This window comes from Ips typographus, linkage group LG5 (assembly GCF_016097725.1).
Source record: "Ips typographus isolate SLU linkage group LG5, UJ_Ityp_2.0, whole genome shotgun sequence".
Taxonomy (NCBI): domain Eukaryota; kingdom Metazoa; phylum Arthropoda; class Insecta; order Coleoptera; family Curculionidae; genus Ips; species Ips typographus.
This window is the reverse complement of record NC_138426.1, coordinates 8,448,190-8,472,677: the sequence shown is the minus strand read 5'-3', so window position 1 is coordinate 8,472,677 and position 24,488 is coordinate 8,448,190. Positions and strand designations below refer to the sequence as shown.

Below are 24,488 nucleotides of genomic sequence, written 5' to 3'. Positions count from 1 at the left end.
TAGCAAATGGTAAAAATTAATTTTGCTGTAATGTCTGAGGACTGGTGACTAATGCTAATGGCAAGTTTACAGGCATAAATCCCAGCACTGTTCCTAGTTTGTGATTGGCCAAAAAAAGCAGCTTGCTGGTTTTTTCTAACCAATCACACACTACCCACTGAGCTATGATTTATGCAAATGTTGCACATGTAAACTCACCATTTCACTTTCAATTCACTGAACAATTTCACAACACTGGGAAGAAATAATCAATAACCATAAAACAGTAATTAATTAATTCAAATTGGTCTATACAAACTAACCCCCCACTCAAATATAATTGTTAGGGGGTTGTTATAGCAACCCAAATAATAAATGGCAATCACCCTGTGAAAAGCAAAAAATGGAGGCTGATTTGCTGCTTAAAGAAGATGAATTTTATAAAGAAAATGAAAAACTGGAGATGTGCACCAAACAGTTGATGCTAAAAGCCCAGGATGCTTTAGTAAGTATACTAACCAGCACCCTAAAATCAGTTTTTTGAGTAATTTTTTGATCAGAAAACCCAAGAACACCTTATTCAAGACTGCTTCAAGCCTCTCCAGGAAGAACCTCCAAACAGTAGTAAAATCCATGTAGATGATGGGATCAAAACTGAAAATTTGCACGGTAAGTTATACCAAGCTAAACTGAAAGTTTTACTAGCGGACAAGGAGAAGGCACTACAAGAGCTACGTCAGAGAGTAAGTCACTTCACCAGTGCAAGTCTGTTAGTTATTAAATAACAACAAAATAGTGTGAGGAAATCAAAAAACTACAAAAAGAAAACCACTGCCTGAAAGAAGAGAAAGACAAATGGTTTCTAATGTACAACACTGCGAAAAACTGTATAGGAAAACTGGAAAGTCAAGTAAAACCCCTTAAAACACTCATTTAACTAAAAAAAACTAACTAACGTCCCTTAAGGTAACCAACTTAAACTCCAGATTGCAGGCGAAAGACACTGAAAATGTTAGTCTGAAAAAGGAGGGTGAACACCTGCGCAAAGAACTCAAAACCCTCACACAAAACCTGAACAACATGGAATTGAGACTGACCAGAGCCAGTGAGGAAGGAGACAAACACAAGGCAGCACTAAAACAAACCCGGGAAGGGGAAAAGGTTCAAACTCAAACCAATTTCTTTTAGAACACTAATAGTAGAGTAAATTAGGAAATGAAAGAAAGTTGCCGCAAACAAATTGCCGAACTGAGCAGTGCTCTAAAACAGGCTGAAAAACAGAAACTGGAATTACTTGCTGGGTTCAAAAAGCAAATGCAGCTGATTGATGTTTTGAAGAAACAAAAGGTGAGTGGTGCTGCTAAACAGGGCACGAGGTGAATGTAAGACATTGCAGGTGCACTTGGAGGGGCTCAAAGTAGGGGAAATGCTGGAGAATGAATATTTGAAAATTTTGGACTGGAAATTTGGATAATTGTTTATTTGGAAAGTTAGGTTAGTAAAGGTTAGAAATTAGTCTTACTTACGTTTGTCTTGGATCCAAATTGCACGCAAAACACTTTTTGAGCTTAGCAACAATGGAGGAGTATTTGAATGACTCTGCCACAAAATAAAACAGAAATATTCACGATTCTTTACCAAGATACCAAGTTGTTGCTGATGTTGATATTAAACGTCAGCCATGTTTGAAATTTGGTGAAGAAAGATCTGTCAAATGTCAAAAAATGTACCCTACCACCGCCCTCTGTACAAGAAAGCTAGAATGTCACTTTTAATGGCGGCGTTAGCGGTTTTCGTTTTGTACACAAACCTATGCAGATGCAGTAGAAAATATGTTTTTTTTTTTTTTTTCGTGTAGTTGACTAGAAGTTGTGAGTGAAAAATCAAAGAACGCTTTATTCCTGATCCAGATATGTATAGATATGGCTTTTTATACCCAATAAAGTCCAGCCAAAGCAAGTTTGGTTAGAACCCTTTGTCCTGGAAAGTACAACAAACTAATGTGAAAATTTGGAAATCCTTGAAGCTAGGTAAGCAAAACTGGTAAATGGGTTTTATATTATTACCAAGACCTTTCTTTTAAAATGTAAATGTGCCAATGGAACTTCTAAAAGCTGTCCTGTTTCTTCAGAGTAAACCTTTGTTGCTCTCAAAATGCAGGCGGCCTCAAAATGTAACTCACATACCTATGTATGTAAGTGGCAATAAGTTTACTGAATGAGAAAGCATATTGTACTTACCACTAAGTATTGTGTTGAAGTAAAATCATTCCAGTTCAAAGCTTTCAACTACTGTTGGGTTCGAGCAGGGTCTTTTGGGCCTTTCACCAAATTGCTTTTACAATTTGGCAAACAACAAGTGGACGGCATATTGTAGAGGCAATAGAATTTAAGTTAAAAAACCAACAACAAATTATAGAACAATAACAATAGTGATAACACAATAAAATGAACACAAACTACACTTTCACTAGAACAATAAACATATAAACAACTATATATAATAGCAAACAAAAATTACTTTGGCAAGTAATCCCAAGTCTTGACTTGAAACCTTAAAAATTAATTTAATCATCGAAAAACTCAATTTCCACAATACAAACTGTCAACCACTATTTCAGGCATATTGGAATTTTTGGCATGCACCTTCTTGGCTTTCTTGTACAGAGGGCGGTGAGCGAGCAGAACAGGGAAATGTGACGTCACAATGACGTAATTTGACAGATGGTCAAATTAGGGTTTTGCTAAATTACGTCATCTTGACGTTAAAAACGCTTTGATCTCTCCATGTTGCTTGAAACAGGGTTAAAACGTGCCTTCGTTTTAAAGCTTGGACCGAATGTGACGTCACACTCCCGATGGTTCCTAAATAGGTCTGCTACAACAACCATAGGTACATTGGTTTTCAACGGTTTTTTATTGAAAAATACAGTTTAAAAATAAAATATCAACCATTTTAGGTAACGTAGTCATAAAAAAATCTTAAATCTAGGTCTAAGCGCATTTTCCCAGGTCACATTCATTATTAATACTTGGTGAAAACAAAAGCCTTAAAAATAAAAACAAAACAAAAAAAGACCGTTTGCTCGGTTAATATTGTGGTAAAGCTACAAATAAAGCTGAAAAATATTCGAAAAACTTAACCTAAACTTCTTAACAGTTAAAACAAAAATAAAAAACCCGTTTAATCCGTCAATAAGCTGAAAAGTAGCTACAGAAACAATTAAAACGAAAATAACTTTCAAACTTAACCTAAAAACACAAATTTTGTTCCATTTGGTTGGGTTTACAAGTAATACAAGCTGTGGGCCAATTCAGCATGGGCAGGCCTGCAAAAAAAAACCAATGAAACGCACTTTACAACTGTCAAACAACAAAACGTACCTGTGCAGCGACTGTGCTGTCAAAAAGGCAAGCTTGTGAGCGTACTGGCAAGGCGCAGGTACTCGAATCGTACCCGACCAATTAAAGTACATGTGGCACATTTTATATGTGAAGCGTTGGATTTTGTTGGCGTCAATACCCAAAGTGTCTTCGATTATGTTGTAGCTGGTAGGGCTTACGGTACCCTGTCGCACACACTGAGACACGATGTAGAAATCGTAACGTTCTGGCCAGGTTATGACATCGTCCACAACCGTACCAGGTGGTGGGTTATAGTCGTTGCGCTGATTGGGTTGTGATCGGAATATCTTGGTGTTGATACGCTTGGACACGATAATGAACGCCATTTTGACAGGACCCTTGTATAAGTCGTTTTTCAGTTTCTCTTTGATTACGTCCACTTCGTGCTCGCGCACATACGGGATTTGACCGTCTCCGACGCCATCCCGGTACACGACTATCCGTTCTGGTAAAGTGTTGTTGAGTTCCCGGTACTTTGTGCACGCGAGTATCATGAACGCAGCTATGTTGGTGCTGAGCTCCTGCTCCTGCTCGTGTTCCACCGCCATGCTGTAATATCGGGTGCAAGCAGGGTCCATAGAAGCCACCATGCCAGCAAAACTTTTGCTTTTGCTTGCGGTGTCACGGCATACGTCATATCTAAATTTTTAAATCACATTTAATACAATTTTCGTCTCATCGGTTGTGAAAATGTCAACAAGCTGAAAGTAACCTTAACCTAATCATTTCAATACAAAGGTCTACAGTCTTGAAAGAATTTCAAAAATAAACACATAAAACACTAACTTATAATAAATTGAGATACAATTTTCTAAAAGGGGTTCTTGACCGTAAATATGCAAATATCGTACGTTTGTTCTTATAAAACAGAATGATGACACACGAATATGTGTCACTTCTCTCTCAGAAAGTCGTGGTTCGAAAACTGTAATTCTTGTAAATTCCAGAAAAATTTTGACAGTTTTCAACATTAGTGACAGATCTCACGTGGTTTTTTAATGATAATTTAGCTAAGCAGTTAAGTGACCACTGTCATATCTGTCTGATTTTTGCAACTTTTGAGCCCAGTTTGATAGTTAGAGACAAAATTGCGTGCCAAATCCACTTGGAGCGAGAAAATGACACAGATATTTTAAGCACATTTTTGGAATCCTTATTAAATTTCCTATCTAATAACCAGAAAGACACTACAAAATTTGGTACAGTCAGTGAGAAAAGTGGTGTCAAAATTTGAATTGTCAGAAACACGGTTTGAAAGTAAAACCCACTTGGAGTGAGAAAATGGCTGTTTTAATTAAGCACTATTTTGGAATCTTCATTGAATTTCCATTAAACAACCCACGTAATGACAATGTTATTAAAAACGGTAGATTATACTATACAGGGTAATAAATGCAGTTCTAAAAATGTCGATTTTCCGAATACTTCCAAAGATATCCGAAAAAAAAACTGAAACTTGCAACTTTTTTTCAGCTATTCGATGATGAATTCATATTTGCCGCCTCAACTTTCTTTTTTCTTATGGGCGGCATATTGGATTTTTAGACAATCAAATAGTGCGTTTTATTTTGATGTTAGTGATGTATGATAACTTAGGATTTGCTTCATAAACAACAAAATAATTCAACAAAAACGAATTTTTACCTTAGTTGACTTTGAGACGTTTTATGGAAGATTATTTGATAGTATTTGTCACACGCAATTGGCCTGCACATACTTAGTCACAATGAAGAAAAACGAGGCAATATTATTTTATGGCTTTATCACAAATTTGGTACTAAATTAATAATAGAAAGCCAAGAAGGTGCAAGCCAAAAATTCCAATATGGCCGAAATAGTGGTTGACAGTTTGCATTTGTTTGTATTGTGGAAATTGAGTTTTTCGATTAAATTCATCAGTCAAGACTTGGGATTACTTGCCAAAGTAATTTTGTTTGCTATTATATATTATTGTTTATATGTTTATTGTTCTAGTGAAAGTGTAGTTTGTGTTCATTTTATTGTGTTATCACTATTGTTATTGTTCCTTCATTGTTCTATAATTTGTTGTTGGTTTTTTAACTTAAATTCTATTGCCTCTACAATATGCCGTCCACTTGTTGTTTGTCAAATTGTAAAAGCAATTTGGTGAAAGACCCAAAAGTGTCAGTCTTTTACTTTCCAAAGACCCTGCTCGAACTCAACAGTGGTTGAAAACTTTGAACTGGAATGATTTTACTCCAACACAATACTCAGTGGTAAGTACAATATGCCTTCTCGTTCAGTAAACTTATTGCCTCTTACATACATAGGTATGCGAGTTACATTTTGAGGCCGCCAGCATTTTGAGAGCAACAAAGGTTTACTCTGAAGAAACATCAGGACAGCTTTTAGAAGTTCCATTGGCACATTTACATTTTAAAAGAAAAGTCTTAGTAATAATATAAAACCCATTTACCAGTTTTGCTTACCTAGCTTCAAGGATTTCCAAATTTTCTTTGAGCAGTTTTCACATTAGTTTGTTGTACTTTCCAGGACAAAGGGTTCTAACCAAACTTGCTTTGGCTGGACTTTATTGGGTATAAAAAGCCATATTTATACATATCTGGATCAGGAATGAAGCGTTCTTTGATTTTTCACTCACAACTTCTAATCAACTACACAAAAAAATTTAAAAAAACATATTTTCTACTGCATCTGCATAGGTTTGTGTACAAAACGAAAACCGCTAACGCCGCCATTAAAATTAATTGACATTCTAGGCTTTCTTGTACAGAGGGCGGTGGAGCAAGCCAACTGTAAAGCTGCATTTACATTCACTTCAAAGTCAACTTTGTTATAAAATTGGCAAGCTTGACATATTGGCGTTTCAAGTTAAGAGATACGCCCTCTGGTGATCAGTTTTGAAAACAGTTTCGGACATTCCAACTGTCATTTCTCCCTTTGTTTACATTGATTGTGATTAGCAAATTGATTAACAAAAGCAAATGGATAAGAACTTGTAGAAACAATTAATGAAGAAGTGATCACAAACAAAACTCAAGAAATCCACCAGTTACACGATCAAGTAGGCAAATTGAGTGAAGACAACTTAGCCAAAGACCAAGAATTAGCAAAATTATGTTTCTGTTTTTCGGAGAAAATTGAAGAGGTCTCAAAGTTTATGGTACACCATAAATAAAGCCTGGCGTTTTAAGATAAGATTTACTCCCTCTGGTGATCAGTTTTGAAAACAGTTTCCGGCATTCCAGTTGACATTTCTCCCTTTGTTTACATTGATTTTGGTTAGGAGTTTAGCACTGGTTTCATAAATATGAAGTGACAGTGTCATATTATTTATAATGTTAGGTTAGGAACGGGTTGCCGGATTTTAGTTCAACGGCGCTGCGATCTTAACTGACATTTACATGAATCACCGCCCTCTATACTAGAAAGCCTAAAATGTCACTTTTAATAGCAGCGTTAGTGGTTTTCGTTTTATACACAAACGTATGCAGATGCAGTAAAAAATATGTTTTTTTTAATTGTTTCTTGTAGTTGTTTGCAAGTTATGAGTGAAAAATCAAAAAAAAGGTTCATTTCTGATCCAGATATGTATGGATAGAGCTTTTTTACACACAATCAAGTCCAGCCTTGATTAGAACATTTGTCCTGGAAAGTACAACACAGCAAACTATAATTTAAACACTGTTCAATACAAGAAAATCTATAAATCCTTGAAACTAGGTAAGCAAAACTGGTAAATGGTTCTTATGATATTACCAAGAATATTCATTCAAAATTATTTTTGTTGCTCTCACATTGAAGGATGCTTTAAAATGTAACTCACATACCTGTGCATGTAACAAGTACTTAATAAGTTTACTGTACTAGAAAGCACTTGTACCTACCATTGAGTACAGTATTGGAGTAAAATCATCCCACTTGAAAGTGTTCAACCACTGTTGAGTTAGATCCGGTTTTTTGTAAAGTAAAACTGACACGGTTGAAAACTCAATTTCCACAATACAAACAAACGCAAACTGTCACCACTATTTCCGCCATATTGAAATTTTTGACAAGCACCTTCTAGGCTTTCTACTATAGTAGGCGGAGCATGAATACATAAATAGTGACATTTACATTAAAAATAATTCCAATTTGACTTCAAAATGCACTTTGAAATGCGTCAAGCAGCTTGGCAGATGCAAGCAAAATGACCAATTTATAGGTTAGAACGATGTTTTGTTTACTACAATTTGAATTTTCCACGGATTTTTATCCTTTAAACTTAAGATTTGTATTAGATTAACTAGATATTACGATGTATTTACATGTATCTAACCTAAAATTGTACAGATTTCCCATGTCATTGTAAATGGTAAATAGAAAACTGTCAAATTTGAAGTGGACTTGAAAGTGACTGTTAATGTAGCTTAATAATCGTACAGACCGAATTATCGTGTTTGACAAGTAATGACATTTCATAAAACGTCTCCTTAACTCAAAGTCAACTAAGGTAAAATTAGTTTTTATTGAATTATTTTGTCATTTATGAAGCAAATCATAAGTTATCATACATCACTGAAATCGGAATACGACGTCAGATGACGCCTATAAGAAAACAAAAATTGATAATGACTGCCAAAAAACGAAACGTCGTGTGGCAAATTTGAATCCATCCTCGAATAGTTAGGAAAAAGTGGCAATGAAAATGTGATTTTGGTTTTGAGATTAATCTCTTCAAATCCGGATTTTTCGGATATCTTAGGTTGAGCTTTATATTGCGCAACTTAGCCCCTATTTAAACTTTCTCGTATCTCTAATAGTTTCCGATATCCCAATGGTGAGGGTCGAATTTGAATTACGCTGTATACAAAAACAAAACGGTAGAAAAACCACAAAAACGGTAGACCTTGCAACATTGAACTTCGGAGTAACCTGACATAAATTCGACTAACCATTTCTTACCTGGCATTACCTGGTCAACTCAAAAAAACAGTAATTTAGTTGAAAATAATGCGAAATTCTGAACAAACCTTTTTGTTGCGGTGAGACAAAATTATCAACCAAAAAAATGTTACGGAAACTATTCGGGGGTAATTGCACGAGTGCATAAAAATTACCGATAATTTTGCATGAAAACTTGTTATCTCTTAACTGCATGAGTTTATTTTCATATTTTTTTGGCAAAAGACCCCGACACCGAAGGTATGAGAAGACAAGCGGAAAAATTATCCTGTTAAAAATCTGAGCTCGAATGGTATTTGATAAGACAATTCCCTGAATATAATCAATAATATAATAAGACTGCGACTGCCTTGTACTGGCAGAAATACATTTTTCTGGTTCTTTTGATTTTCTGCAGTAGAACTCTAACGGAAGCGAGCCATAACCAAAACAATACGAACAAACATCAAAATTGACAGTGCCAGCAAAAATCTCAAGGTGAGACATTGCAACAATAGAAGTGTAGTGAAAATCCGTGGAAACGATGAAATCAACAGCAAAATTTATCCGATTTTTTTATCCGCTAGCAAACTCTCTTCCTTCCTTATTAGCCGATAGCAAACCGTGTTTTGATGACGTATATATGGCATTTTTTGTACATGAGTGGAATTGTCGGGGGCAATACCACAAGAGCTCAGATTTAGCCGGATAATTTTTGTGCTTGTCTTAGAACACTTTCTTTTTGGTGTAACAGCACGAGACCTGTTGTAACTAAATCACGAGAGCGTAGCTCGAGTGATTTTGCCCAACAGGTCGAGTTTTGTACCATAAAGAAAGTATGAGAAGACTAGCGGAAAAATTATCCTGCTCAAAATCTGAGCTCGAATGGTATTTGATAAGACAATTCCATGAATATAATCAATAATATAATAAGACTGCTACTGTCTTGTACTGGCAGAAATACATTTTTCTGGTTCTTTTGATTTTCTGCAGTAAAATTCTATCCGAAGCGAGCCATAACCAAAACAATACGAACAAAAATCAAAATTGACAGTGCCAGCAAAAACCTCAAGGTGAGACATTGCAACAATAGAAGTGTAGTGAAAATCCGTGGAAACGATGAAATCAACAGCAAAATTTATCCGATTTTTTTATCCGCTAGCAAACTCTCTTCCTTCCTTATTAGCCGATAGCAAACCGTGTTTTGATGACGTATATATGGCATTTTTTGTACATGAGTGGAATTGTCGCTGTCATTCTGGTGAAAATGCACTGCTCATATGGGACATTTAACACATGAGGGAAATATTCACAGAAACAACTTGTATGCTGCAGCATACACGTTGTTTCTGTTGAATACTGAATTACATACACCGAACAAAACTTACCCGCACACCATAGTGTTTTTGGGTAAACTGGTACCCCACGGGGATCCGCCCATCTTGCAATTCATCTGAATGGCCACTTTAGTGGCAATGGACATGGCACCTTTTGAGGATAAGTTTCGGCCAACCATTACCTGACAGGGAACGGCGCGGTCAATGTAACACTTTTTCTTCACAGTGTTGTAACGGTCGCCCGAATTGTTGGGTAGCACCACCATCACCATGTTGGGTTTCACTTCGGTGATCACCTTTTCCAGATGAGAAAGATAGGTTTGCGCCCGATCGTCCGGCATTTCAAAGAGGCGCGAGTTGATAGTCATTGACATGCCACGCCCGACCTTATTCAACATGCTGGAAAAGTCTCTAGCGCCCGCAGCAAATCGTTGGGGCACAATCACGGCCAACTTCTCTATGCCGATAGTGTGGAACATTGGGGCGACACGTAAATTACGCGTCCAATCTGCCTCTTCTCCCCCTGAAACACGCTAAATTAGTAAGTGTTGGTTTAGAATAAAAACCACTAACTAACCAGTTATGACTTGGTTATTGCGCAAGTACAAATTTTCTTGAGGTAGAATGCGTCCAGAAAATTCCACCAGGTTGTTAGCGAGCTGCAAGTCCCACTTGCGCACCTCCTGAATTGCTTCAGGGCAAGCGTGTAATCTCTGAGCGAACTGCATTAATTTACGTATGCGTTCTGCAGAAAAAAAGTTTATTCATGACTTTGTTACGAGTTAAGTAGCATTCCTATAATGTGCAGTGCATTTGTACTGTTAATGGTAAAGCGCACTGTCAGAAGTACTCTAATGTCTCAGGAAAAGTCATATTGAAATTTACTTCTATCTTAGATTAGTTCTTTGATATTTTGTGATTGCTGGCTTGAGCGTTTTTCTTGTTAAAAAGCTCTGTTTTTGTTAAACCAGACATCCAATGAGGTATGTTTGTGGTAAACATTTCAGACCTCTAACTTAAGGATGAAAAACAATGAGAAACTTTGACGCCCTCTGGCGGCCAAACGGTACCACTTAGCCTGCTCCGGCCAACGTCACGTTGCAGTATGTGGCAGACACCCTGTATATTGTGGTTATTAGTTATTAGTGTTACATAGCGATAATAGTAAACTCGCTGAGGCAGCAGTAAGCGCGGGCCAGGTGAATGTATTGTAAAACATGACTAGGACAGAATAAACTAGGTTATCGAAGTAAAGAGTTGTCTTACTATTCGGGAATCCTGACTAGAGGAGGCGGACTAAATATAAAAGTATTACAACGTGATAGCCCCATTAATTAGCTTTCTTCTCTTATAAGGTGTGTCTATACAGAAAGTTTCAAATAAGCCAGTTATGGACGATGTTTTGGAAAAGTGTACGCAATTTTGACTCAAATTTGGAATTTTTGGGCTTACTATACAATATACAGGTGTGGTAAATCCAAAACCGACCATAGGAAAACCGTGTAACGGACAGAGAAACGTAGATAATTGCATGCGCGGGACAAAGACAGAAAACGAAAAAAATATCAAGTAGGCCATATTTTCAGCGCGCTGTTGCCAAAATCCAGCACCGTCGACAAAATTAATTTTGTTCTTGGATTATTCCATGGAAAACATTATAAATCTAGATCTCCATCTTAAATATTGGATTTTGGCAACAGCGCGCTGAAAATATGGCCTACTTGATATTTTTTTCGTTTTCTGTTTTTGTCCCGCGCATGCAATTATCTACGTTTCTCTGTCCGTTACACGGTTTTCCTATGGTCGGTTTTGGATTTACCACACCTGTATAACAGAGACCATATTAGGTTTTGGTCAATCAAAGTGACGTTTTTTACTAATTTCAAACTGAGGAACACGCATCTGACGTCCATTTTGCTCTAACTGATGTGGTTTCAGAGATGACCTTGACATTATGGCAATTTTGACAGTTTTTAGGGCGTGACACCCTTAGAAATTTACATTTTGTCAAATGACACTCCACGTCACCTTTCTATCATTAACTTAACGCTATCCATGCAGTCAAAGACAATTATTGAAAATTCAAAAATTTTCTGAAAAACTCCATGAGGATTAGTCCCTGGAAAAAACCTCAGAAATTCAGTTTCTTTACTTTTTAAAGGTCAAACGGTGCGCTTTACAGAAAAATGTCTTATTTAGTAAAAGTTGCTTTCCATCGAGGTGTATATGTGGTAAAAAAAAAATCACACCTCTAAATCAAACTGTTTTCGAGATATTCATGAAAATAGAAAAACAAAAAAATCAACTTTGACGCCCCCTAGCGGCTAAACGGTACAGCTTAGCGCTGCCCGCTCAACGTCACGTGATAGCATCATTCGTTAGCTTTCTTCTGTTGTACAATGTGTCTATCCAGAATGTTTCAAATAAGCGAGTTATGAACAATTTTTTTGAAAATTAGTTTTTCTGAGACTGTCTGCGTGGATATCTGGATAACCGCCGTCATTTTGGAACTAATCAATTAAAACTTAGTTCGGTACTGGTACGGTACTACTGCTGCCAAATTTGTAAAATCAAAATTACAAATACAACACAAAAATCAAAACTATACCAAGAAATTCAAACTACAGATAGAAAAAAATTGTCATCAAAATTAATAATAAAATTTTCAATGGCGTTGCGCACAGGATTGCGTTCAGAAAAGTGACAGTTTGTCACGTGACATCGGTTCGCTTTTTAAATACATTGATCAGATGACATATTGAAAAATTACGAACGTGGGAGAAGCAATTTACAGCCTCAAACCATTACGAGCAATACGTCAAATTTCCACCTCGTTCAGTTCAAATGTAATAGAAAAGGTAAGACAATTATTACGTCACTGCCACTAGTATGGACTTTACGTATAACGCGTATTTTTAAAGTCAACATTAAGTTGTGATGAATGACGTCAGAGAATGGTTTTGTTGAGATTGTGTTGGAACTGTTAAGCTGGTTGGCAACATTTTTCTTGTTGACTTAAAAAACGGGATTTTGTGATCGATGACACTACTGACAGAACTGACATTTAAAGAACCTTTGCTGAGTATTTTAAGCCTTTTCTATTTTCCTTAATCAACAAACACAACAAACAATAACAAATGCCGGAAAGGCTAATACATAACCTCAAAAAAGCTTACATTGTCATTGGTCAAAATTGACTTGACCAACATGAAATCAACAAATCCATCAGCTCTGAAGCTTGGTGGAAAGTTGAGGCTATGTTGTTTTCATCACAGATTTATGTTGACTTAAAAGACAGTCACAGTTGGATCCACCATTAATTCATCAGCACTTTAAGAACAGTTTTTATAAAATTGTGGTGCTTGTGTTGGCAACAATACCTAAACTGTTGACTTCAAAAATACGCGTATACTTTACTATTGCAATAGCCATATGTGAATAATAGGTACTCTAGTCAACTTACCTCCTGCACTGATTCGTGTGTGTTCGGCCAGCGCTTTCATTAATTGGAAATTCTCCCTTTGCTTGTCAGTCAAACCTGTCATGATGCACAGTTCAGGCACCAACACGACCAGTTCGGGCATGCCGGCTCTGATTTCGCGAGGTTTAGTGCGCGAAACCAGCAACGGTTGATCAGCCTTTGTTATCTTTACGTGGTAGCGCTCTTCAAAATATTTTTTATAAGTGATTTGGCTACCGTCGCGACGTGTGAAGCTCGAGCTTGGATTCTGGGTGAAATCAACGTCGTCTATACGATAGGTTTTGTTGTTGTATCCGGTCATGACAATACAACCAATAAGACGCTGCTGGAATTCCTGACGGGGGTTTCTGGAGTTGCCGCATTCCGTCAGTATGTCGTAGCAACTGTCAATCCTCAACATCTATGAAATTAATGAAACTAATTATTTTAATAGCTTTTTATGATATCAGTGTTAAAAGTGCGTTTATGTGAAACATAAAAATGTAAAATTAAAACATGGAATTGTAATGCACTCATTCACAGTTTTACTTTTTTTTTAAATGGGTATCATAGAAGGTTATTTATTGCATATTTAAAAAGGTCTTTTTCCAAGCTATACCAACGGTACCAATAAGTACATTTTGGTGAAACAAAATGGCGGACTTACAGCCCTTTTCCTTTCGAATTTGCAATTTTAACATAGTTTGCCATGAAATCGTTCATATTAATTTATTATTTGTTTGACACTGACAGCTGGCATAATTTAACTCAGTTATAAGTTTCATTACACTTTTTTGTAAAATCACAAATGTAAATAAAAGACAATTTGAAAAAAAGCAAGTAAATGGTTTAGGGAAAAAGAAAAAATGTTCAAAAACGCGGCCATTACTACTATACTAGAAAGCCTAGAAGGTGCTTGTCAAAAATTCCAATATGGCGGGAATAGTGGTGACAGTTTGTATTGTGGAAATTGAATTTTGTAAGAAATAGATGAATTTTTACGGTTTAAAATCAAGACTTGAGGATATTTGCGAAGAATGTTTTTGTTTGCTGCCGTTCATGAGTTTTTTTAAGCCACATTGTAATAGCAATTCAGAAATAAGCCCAACCGTGTCAGTTTTTTTACTTTACAAAAACTGGATCTAACTCAACAGTGGTTAAACACTTTGAATTGGGATAATTTTACTCCAACACTATACTCAATGGTAGGTACAAGTGCTTTCTAGTACAGTAGACTTATTAGGTACCTATTATATGCGCAGGTATGCGAGTTTTATTTTGAAGCATTCTTCATTGTGAGAGCAACAAAAATAACTTTGAATGAATGTTCTTGGTAATGACATAAGAACTATTTACCAGTTTTGCTTACCTAGTTTCAAGGATTTACAGATTTTCTTGTATTGAACAGTGTTTAAACTAGTTTGCTGTGTTGTACTTTCCAGGACAAATGTTCTAACCAAGGCTGGACTTGATTGTGTATAAAAAGCTCTATCTATACATATCTGGATCAGGAATGAACCTTGTTTTGATTTTTCAGTCACAACTTGCAATCCAACACGAAATAATAAGAAACATGAAATACTTTGGAAAAGGAAAACTAAGTGAATTTCTGTTTGAATTTGAGAAAAGTCTCAGAGTTAAAAAACTGTGGTGCAAACATAAATGATACAGAGGTAGTTACACAGTTATTGTCTGCAATGCCAGAGAACTATCAAGTAGTTACCACTGCAATTGATATTATTTTTTGTCAAGGTGAAAGTAACATCTCTCTTGACTTTGTAAAAAACAAATTACTTATGGAGGAATCAAGACAAAAAAAGGTAAAAGAGTAGAATGTAGACACATCACAGCCACATGCTTTTTATGGTAGAGGAGATGAAGAAAGAAAATATTTTGGAAAAGGATATAGACATCCAGGAAGTAAGCCAATAAACAAACGATCATCAACTACAAATCGTTATGCATTTCCTGATTATAGAAGCGGTGCGACCTCAAGTGAAAATTTTCCATACAAGTGTCATTATTGTGGTATAAGGGGACACAAAAAATCAGAATGCAGGAAAATGTAATATTGCAGAGGAAGAAGAAGTAGTTTTTTGCAGTTTTAATGAAAATAGTGGAGCAATGACAAGTGGAACTAGTAATGAGATACAATTTATTGTGGACAGTGGAGCAACTCATCATTTAATTGGATCAAATCAAGGACAGTATTTAACCCAAGTGAAAAATATTGACATTAAAATTAATGTGGCCAAGAAGGGAGAAACTGTAACAGCAAAGAGACAAGGAATTTTAAAACTGAAAACAAGTGATGCTAGAAAAATAACCATGAAAAATGTTCTTGAGTGTGAAGGTTTGAATTATAATCTTCTGTCTGTGAAAAATCTGGAGCAGAAAGGGCTAAAAGTTGTTTTTGAACATGGACAAGTTGTGATTAAGAAGAAAGGCCAAACAATAATAGAAGATAACATAAAGAATAATTTATATCTAGTATGCATGAATATTGATAATGGGGAAGCGCATATAACTGAATCTGAACTTAATGATTTATGGCATAAAAGAATGGGGCACTCTACTAAATACCCTAGTAAAACTCTATGTGAAACATGTTTAAAAGGTAAACAGACACAGAAGCCTTAAGTGAAAACTTAAAAGCAAGGAGATTGTTAGAGGTTATTTCATCAGATGTTTGTGGACCTTTAACTCCTGTAACTTTACAACGGCATGAAGTATTTTGTAACATTTATACCAGTTCATAAAGGGATAAAGGAAGCTGTAGAAATTAACACTTACTGCATCTGCATACGTTTGTGTATAAAACGAAAACCGCTAACGCAGCCATTAAAAGTGACATTTTAGACTTTCTAGTATAGAGGGCGGTGATCAGTTGCATCTTCTTAGAACTGAATTAGTGTCTGTCAGTTAGTTAGTTAGTCTTCTTTATTTCTAATTATGGTCACAATACATTTCCTGTAACTACAAAAAACATACATGAAAACACAAAAAGAAACAGCGTCATTTTAAGAATGAGTGTACACCTAATAGTCTCTTACATAATCCCTGATACAATATGGCTCTAAATTAATTAACATCTGTTTTACCTTTCTTTTAAAAAGTTTCTCATTTCTTTCTAATTTTAAATCATTTTGTAATGTATTAAAAAGCTTCAAACAGGCATAATATGGATTTTTTTCGGTTATAGTTAATCTGTGTATCGGATAATTTACATTTACGCTTCGAGTGTTATAACTATGATGTACCTCCAGATCAAACATACTTTTGTTTTTGAAAAAGAAAACTATACATTCATAAATATATAGTCCCCACACCGTCAGAATGCCATTAGCTTTGAAAACCCCCCTGCAGCTCTCCCTGTATCCCATTTTCTTGACTATTCTAAGTGCTCATTTTTGTAAAACAAACATTTTTTCCATTAAGCTATTAGAACCCCAAAATATTATCCCATACTTGAGCACAGATTCAAAGTTTGCGTAATATAGGATTTTTAATGTTCTTTCATTCATGTATTTCGCAGTGACTCGTATGCCATAGCAAACTGAACTAAGCTTTTTGTTTAACTCTAAAATATGATTTGACCAGTTTAGGAATTCATCCAAGTGAATTCCAAGAAATTTGGTGTGTTCTACGAGCTCTGTATTTGATTGTCCAAAAGTTAGTGTTCCAGGTTTTTCAATTTTGAATTGTTTTGTTCTAAAGAGTAGAACCTTTGTTTTATTATTATTAAGTAATAATCTGTTACTTTTAAACCAATCTTGTGCTCTGCAAAATAAGTTTTCTCCCGATAGTGCTAGGCTTTCTACATTTCTTCCCCCTGTCAATAAATTCGTATCATCGGCATAACACGTCACATGCTCATTTTCTGAAAGCAGAATGTTGCTCAGGTCATTAAGAAATACAATGAATAAAATAGGTCCCAATATGCTTCCCTGTGCAATTCCAATTTTATTTTCCTTCAGACTTGAGAAATAATTTTGTCCATTTTTTAATATTTTAACTTTTTGTTGCCTATTAGTTAAATATGATGAAAACAAATGTAATGTTTGACCTCGCACACCGTAAGCCTTAAGTTTTCTAAGCAACATATCTGGGTCAACACAGTCGTACGCCCTTGACAGGTCCAAGAAGATGCCAATCGCCAGGTTACCTTTTTCCATACTTTCTAATATCCGTTTTGTAAAGTTAAATATTGCAGTCTGCGTGGACCTTCCAGGCACATAACCATGCTGATTTAAGCTCAATAAATTACAATGCTTGAAAAAATCTATCAACCGTTTACACATACATAATTCAAAAATTTTTGAAAAAGCCGGCAACAAACTAATAGGCCTGTAGTTTTCCATCAAATCCGCATTTCCTTTTTTAAATAAAGGCTTAATCAACGCTATCTTTAATTGCTCTGGAAATATACCATGTTTGAAGGAATTATTAATTATATGGCAAAGCACATCTTTAACAACCGGAATAGCTGGTTTGATGATGCTAGTAGGTAGGTCGTCAATCCCACTACTATGCTTATTTTTTATTTTTGCTGACAATTCACATAACTCCTGAGTGGACATCTTTCTAAGAAACATAGACTGGTCATTCTCCCTAATGCTGCAGTTAAAGGGGATGGTGTTTAATTGTTTTAAAATATCTGGAACAATTGAAAGCAAGTAGTTATTATATTCGTTGGGAATATCTTCCGGATCGCCCTTAATTGCAGTTTCAGGAAAATTATTATTCTGTCCAGTTATCTCTCTGCAAATCCTCCACATACATTTATTCTTGTTGTCTGATAATCTTAGCTTATGTTCATATTCCTCAGACCGCACTGCTTTTAATATTTGGTCATATTCTTTTTTAGTTTTGTTGTAGCTCTCTTTAAAATCATTATTAACTCTGGACAAAGACAACAGTAAGTCCAATCTATTTTTACATTCACTGATTCTGGGATTCTTGTGTTTGATTTTATATTTTTGATTGGTATTTACTAATTTTAAAGGAAAACAGAAATTAAATATTCTGATAAAATCATTTATCACACATTCAGTGTCAGACAAATAATAAATGAGTATGAACGATTTCATGGCAAACTATGTTAAAATTGCAAATTCGAAACGAAAAGGCTGTAAGTCCGCCATTTTGAGAGATAACAGTCTACTTATTGGTACCGTTTTAAAGCTTGAAAAAAGACCTTTCCAAATAACCTTCTATGCTTCCCATTAAAAAAAAGTAAGTTTATGTCGTAACTCAAAAATGACAGCTGTCAGAAAAAAATCAGTTAGCCTATCTTTTTCGGGGTAATATTATCTGCAACTTTCGTATTTACTTAACTTTTCTACAACAAATAATAACTCGCCCAGATCAATTAAAAGAAATTGTCAAAATTTGGTTTTTGCTAAATATCTAGCTAGTAAGCTATGACCTTTTTCTATTAAAACAAAAATAGTTTTAAATTGGTCCCCCAACACTGCAATTCTTTCCCCATTTAACCGACTTTGTAACTCTGCTAGTTTCCGAGATCTTCACTAAAATCGAAAAAAACCTCACCCTGTATACATGTATAATATACAGGGTGATTCTATATTAGAAGTATCTAAAGAACAACTCCATATTTTTCACTGCAGCTTGGAGTGTAGGCTAGGTTAGGTCCAAACTCTCTTTCCAAAGTGTTGTCAGATCAGTCGGAAAGAACACCAACTTTTGATTTTCAAATGGAACACCCTGTGTTTACAGCTCTATGGAGCCAAATTTGACAATTCTGACGTTAAGAAATACTTTAATACGTTGTTTACGTCACGTGACAGCTGTCACAACTGTCAAAACTCACTTACAAGTGACCTGAAAGTGTAAAATGCCAAACAAATGTGTTTCTTAGAGGAATTGCACTGTAAGTTATGTTTACAGCTCCATGGAACCAAATTTGACAATTCTGACGTTAAGAAATACTTTAATACGTTGTTTGGGTCACGTGACAGCTGTCATTACTGTCAAAACTCACTCAGCAGTGTCATGAATGTATAAAATGCTAAGTAAAGTGTGTTTATTTGAGGATTAAGCAAATTTCTAGCCTTTTAAGCTTTTTTTGGAGTCTGTCAGCTTTACAGAACGTGTTTTGACAGTTGACACGGTTATGACAGTTCAAAGTACGTGTGAATTAAACAGCCAGACGTCGCAACTGTCAAAATGCCACTCATAATCCTATAAAATGCATTTCAGCGAATTTACCCACATTTCCAGCCTTTCAAGCACACTTTGAAGTTTGACAGCTTTACGGGACGTGTTTTGACAGTTGTCACGGTCAAGACAGTTCAAAATACGTGTAAAATAGTGTAAAACGTCACAACTGTCAAACCAGCACTTATTAACCTGCAAAATGCATTTTAGCAAGTTTAGGCACATTTCCAGCCTTTCAAGCACACTTTGAAGTTTGACAGCTTTCCGGGACGTGTTTTGACAGTTGACCCCTGTCAGGTGTCGTAAGCAATATAGCAAAGTGTTACACAGTCTAACAAATGTCAAATTTAGGGCTCTATTGAGAAGTGAATACAAGCTACAATTGTTTTGAATTTGATAGTTGCCGGTCACTGCTGAATGAGTTTCAATTGTTATAATAAGTGTCACCTGACTATAATCCACGCTGTCAAATGTCACAACTGTCAAATTTACAATGTTTTGACAACTAAGTCTGTCATTAAAAATTTTTGATGCTAGTAATTATAATTAATGTTGATACTTCCCTATACCTATCTTGCACCGTTTCTCAGATATTTTGATAAAATCGGTGAATTTGTTAGCAAAACGGTGGTATAAACTTTCATTAAATTTTCAAGTCCTGAAAGGTTTGATGGTGTGACCTTTTGTTCTCAGTCAGACAATACCACATGGTCGAAAAGCCCAGAGACAGAAAATTTAAAAAACCTACAGAGTGGTCAATATTTACTTTTTAGTCGGACAGATAGAAAAACTGCCTGAAGTTCGTTTTTTTAAATGCAACGCCAATGTATTATGGTTTGTAATAAAAGAACATTAAATTTAGAACAATTCTATGTATACTCTTCCTATACCTAACTTCAACCGTTTTTCCTTAAAGTGCGTTTAGAATCGTGCTCCATACTAATCCGAATACGGAAGATTGAACCAGTGTTGAATTTGACAGATATCTGTCACAACATGTTGTAGGTATGGAATCGACAACTATAGTCAAATTTTTACCCTTTGAGAATGACGTCATGCAGATATAGTATAGATATTATAGTCATTATGACCCAGCAGGTGTCCGTATTCAGATTAGTATGGATTACGATTGAATGCGCCCTTTAAGGAAAAACTGTTAATAAGTCAAAAACGGTTTAAGTTAGGTATAGGAAATGTATACATGGATTTGGTCTAAATTTAATGTTATTTTATTACAAACCATAAAACACCCATGGATCCATTTAAAAAAACGGACTTTTTGCAGTTTTTTTATCTGTCCGACTAAAAGGTAAATATTGTCCATTCTGTAGGTTTTTCATTTTTTGTCTCAGGGGTTAGCAACCATGTAGTATTGTCTGAGGACAAAATGTCACATCAGCAAACCTTCCAGGACTTGAGAATTTAATTAAAGTTTAACCCACCGTTTTGCTAACAAAATCACCATTTTTATCACCAATCTAGGCTACACTCTAAAATGCAGTAAAAAATATTGAGTTGTTCTCTAGATACTTCTCTTATTACATTCCTATTATTTAAACAAGCATTATTGTGTTATATATATTTATGGGTAGCCCCCACCGATAAAAACCTTATTTTGTCCTACAAAATGACTAAATTGTTGAATGGGTAAGATATTAGGAACACCAAAAATAACGCTTCGAAAGTGTGTATGACTGGCATAAAATAACATTTCACTAACTACCATTTTCGATTTTCAATACAAAATACAAACACACAAACCTAACCTCCAAAGTCTGCTGTTAGCGTCAATCACAGTGGTTAGTTTGTAAAAAAGTAGCAAGCCGCTTTTTTTGACCAGTTTGTACTTAAAACTGTAATTTTAACTTACCTTAAATGAAAGATCCGTAACTAACATAATGTGAGATTCAAATTGTCGCATTGAAGTCAAGAAACCAGGCATTATTTCTATGTTGTGTTCCCGAATATCAATCTAAAAAAAATTACAAAGTTTTACATTTCGAACTCCAAAATGCTTCAATTACCTTCATGTTCGGATCAAAATAGTTCCGTCCGATGAGTTGGAAGTTCATATAAGCGAAACATTTCTTGATAATAATGTTAAAGAGTTGTAGATAATGATAATCGCCGGCGGCCACTTCTCCCACCATACGAATGTTAACGGTCACATTCTCACCAGACGCCTCGTTTGCCACGACAAATTCGCACGGCTCAGGATGTAGCCGATTGGGAGTGTAGAGCACGGTGCCGTCAAACAAATAACCCGTCAAATTAAATTGACGGATGCCGATAGCCAGCAGTTTTTTTCTCGTTTTCGTGTCGTCAATGTCCACGCTAAAATCAACCCTGTATTGATTTAAGCCCCACTGTTGGGCGGACAGTAGTTGAAAGTAGTTGGCTTTGAGTCTAATAGACACTCCATCCACCCCCTTCTTGGAAACGATGTGCGCAGGACGTGTGTTAATTATTTCGTTACGATTGGTCCGCCCGCGTACCCCTTGACCGTGAGGACCACCACGATGTGAATTTCCCCCGTCACCACCACCATGTACCACTGCAACACCGCATCTTCTTAACCACATTACAAATAACACTCTGTATAACTAACCTTGTTGCGGTTCAACAATAGGAGCAGATACCTCTTCTCCAGGTCTTGGTCGGCTACCACGTCCCACTGACTGTCATTAACTTGCTTTAGAAACATAACCAAACAACGTATTAAGGAAACTCACCTGAACGGCTTCCGGGTGCGAAGGCTCCGAATGCGAAGGAGTTGGAGTGGCCCGACCCGCCCAAACTCCAACCGGAGGTTGGGCGGAGCCTGGCCTACTACCTCGGGCTGCTTGCTGCGCCTGTTGAGACGACGGTCCTGGACGTGGGGCGCCTTGTTGCTGAGCTCCACCTTGTGCGCTACTGCCCCGTGCTCTTCCTCGTGACGCACGTCCTCTTCCATGGTCACCCATTTTTTACTTTCTATGAAGCACTACCAATGTTGTTTTCAAGATTTCTCAACCACTTCTTGAAAAAGAGAAGCAGATTTTTCTAGTAAATTCAAGTTCGACGAAAAGAAATTGTATCATAACTTTTCATAGACATTTTTATTTCCAGAAGTAAAAGATGGCTTAAAAAACTTGCCATTTCAAAAGTGCCAGAGGTTCTACAAGTGATTTAAACTTTCCCAGAATTGCCAGAGGCCTCTAGAGACATTTTGAAAGTGCCAAAACTCTAGATACTACTGCAACCTTCTAAAAAGTGCCAGAAGTCTCTACAATCTACAAGTGTTTGAAATTTTGCCAGAATTCTTTTAAATTGCCAGAAGCCTCTAGGATCATTTTGAAAGTTTCAGAACTCTCTAGATACTACTGCTAACCTTCTATGAATTGCCAGAGGCCTCTAAACCATTTCGAAAGTGCCAAAGGTTTCTAAATGACACTGACAACCTTCTAAAAAGTGCTAGAGGCCTCTACAAGTGTCAAAATAATGTAAGTAAATAGGTTTCTCTCCTTGTTTTTGTCGGCTCATTTTTCTGACCTTGTACACAAGCTGATTTCTTATGCATGGCCACAAAAGCTAAACCAAAAACACAGAAAAAAAATAATTTTCTCTGAAGAAAGGAAGAAAATAAATTCACAACTTCTGTTGAAAATTCAACAACTCTTGTGAAATAAACAGATTTTTACTAAAAATCTTATTAAACACTGAATTTGTAGCAGAGAAAAAAAAACCTGTAATTGATAATTTTAGCACTAAACTTACTACAAAATTGGATGGCACACCTCTGAGTGAGTGATACGGGTACAGTACAGTGTACAAAAACAACTATTATTGGAATAATTTGTAAACAATTGACAATTTTAACCAAGAAAGTTTGCTAAATCAAATTTAGACAGTTGTTTAAGCTAAAATAGTAAAAAACATGTCACATGACTTTGGTGCAACACATGCAATTTTAAAGTTGCAACACTGTAACATCTGTCAGAATCAGTCATGTGACCTTCAACATGTATTTTTAAAAAAAATCAATTTAGACAGTTGAATTTCATGAAGAACATGAAAGACAGTGGAAAAGGATTACAATTTTAAATCCTACATAGAGCAAACACAGTAAAACATAACTGAACAGTTGATTGTAATATCACATTTCTTCTGCTTGCTCAATAGACTGTCAAAAACCATGCAATATGTCAACAGGGCAGATTATGCTTAAGTATTGTTCATATTAAAAATTCCACTCATAATAAACTAGCCTTAAATCCTATACATTGGTACAATATTACCACCTTACCAAAAACTCTCTTGTTCAACACTACTTTATACAGTGATTTGTTCAAAATTTTTCAAGGTGTAGTAAAAAGACCTGCTAAACTGGTTTAGAAAAGTAGTAGGAACAAAATAAAACAAATTTGAGTCAATTTGGGCCACATGTAACTTAAAACACCGAAATTAGCATTAAAATGCAACCTAGTTTGATTGCTGAGTATGCAAAGTCACAACCATTGAATACTTTGTTTAGTTAATTATCCCTTTTGAGGGCAAAAAACATTAGGGCCAAAATGCAAAGGATAATAGTGAGTGTAGACAGGCTAGTTACACTGTTACACACAGGTTGTCCAAAGTCATTTGGTCTTAAAAGCAATATAGTGCAAGCAAGTACCAGATTTGAGACACCCAAGTAATAATTATTAAATTGCTAAATAAATGTTGATAATATTAGTGGCAGTACTCTGATGGTGCTTACAGCATCATAGGAGTGAGCCCTAAAAAGTTTTAAAGCCTAAAAAACCTATTTGAAGCTAAACACAGGTTTAACAGGTTTCTCCTGCAAGTACTTTTTTTAAAAAATTGCGTTGAAATTTATATGTATGTGTGTATTGAGGAATGGCAAAGTGGTGCGGATAGAATGAAAATGGGGCTCAACTTACCGAAAAAAGCCTTCAGAATCGTTTTTAATGAAAGGAACACAAATTTACCGCAATCCTGCAAGGCAGGCGAAACGAAATAACGAAAATGGTGGATATTTGAGATATTAGTACAACGCATGCGGCGTTGCATTTTTAGCAGAAATACGCGCGAAAAATGACAGAACGGACACTTGACAGTCGACATAAATGATATTTACGGAGATGTGTAAATATTTTTTGTTTCTAATTTTTTCCAATGCTTTTTAAGGATATATCAAGACAGAAATATATAAAAATAAAAAATTGAATCATCCCCTTT

The 24,488-nt window shown here is 35.8% G+C and overlaps 2 protein-coding genes across 4 annotated transcripts; one reads left to right on the top strand and one right to left on the bottom strand.

Moving 5' to 3' along the window:
- Positions 1 to 329: 329 nt before the first annotated feature.
- Positions 330 to 1,497, top strand: LOC145729106 (uncharacterized). The gene is made up of 6 exons (XM_081979732.1): positions 330 to 484; positions 540 to 722; positions 776 to 889; positions 946 to 1,140; positions 1,192 to 1,326; positions 1,376 to 1,497. The coding sequence occupies exons 1-6, from the start codon at positions 383 to 385 to the stop codon at positions 1,451 to 1,453; spliced, it is 807 nt and encodes a 268-aa protein (XP_081835858.1). The 5' UTR covers positions 330 to 382; the 3' UTR covers positions 1,454 to 1,497.
- Positions 1,498 to 2,876: 1,379 nt separating this feature from the next.
- On the bottom strand, positions 2,877 to 24,331 carry LOC145729095 (piwi-like protein Siwi). Of its 3 annotated transcripts, none has more exons than XM_081979709.1 (10): positions 24,191 to 24,331; positions 22,001 to 22,286; positions 21,877 to 21,946; positions 21,293 to 21,822; positions 21,139 to 21,240; positions 13,092 to 13,509; positions 10,206 to 10,373; positions 9,680 to 10,151; positions 3,363 to 4,022; positions 2,877 to 3,307 (listed from the first exon to the last, which is right to left on the bottom strand). In XM_081979709.1, exons 2-10 carry the CDS (start codon positions 22,229 to 22,231, stop codon positions 3,265 to 3,267), a joined length of 2,694 nt encoding a protein of 897 aa, XP_081835835.1. In that variant the 5' UTR covers positions 22,232 to 22,286; positions 24,191 to 24,331; the 3' UTR covers positions 2,877 to 3,264. The 3 variants fall into 3 exon arrangements, with proteins under 3 accessions (XP_081835835.1, XP_081835837.1, XP_081835836.1); XM_081979711.1 differs by having other exon boundaries at positions 22,001 to 22,283; positions 24,191 to 24,327; XM_081979710.1 differs by having other exon boundaries at positions 22,001 to 22,283; positions 24,187 to 24,323.
- Positions 24,332 to 24,488: the final 157 nt, after the last annotated feature.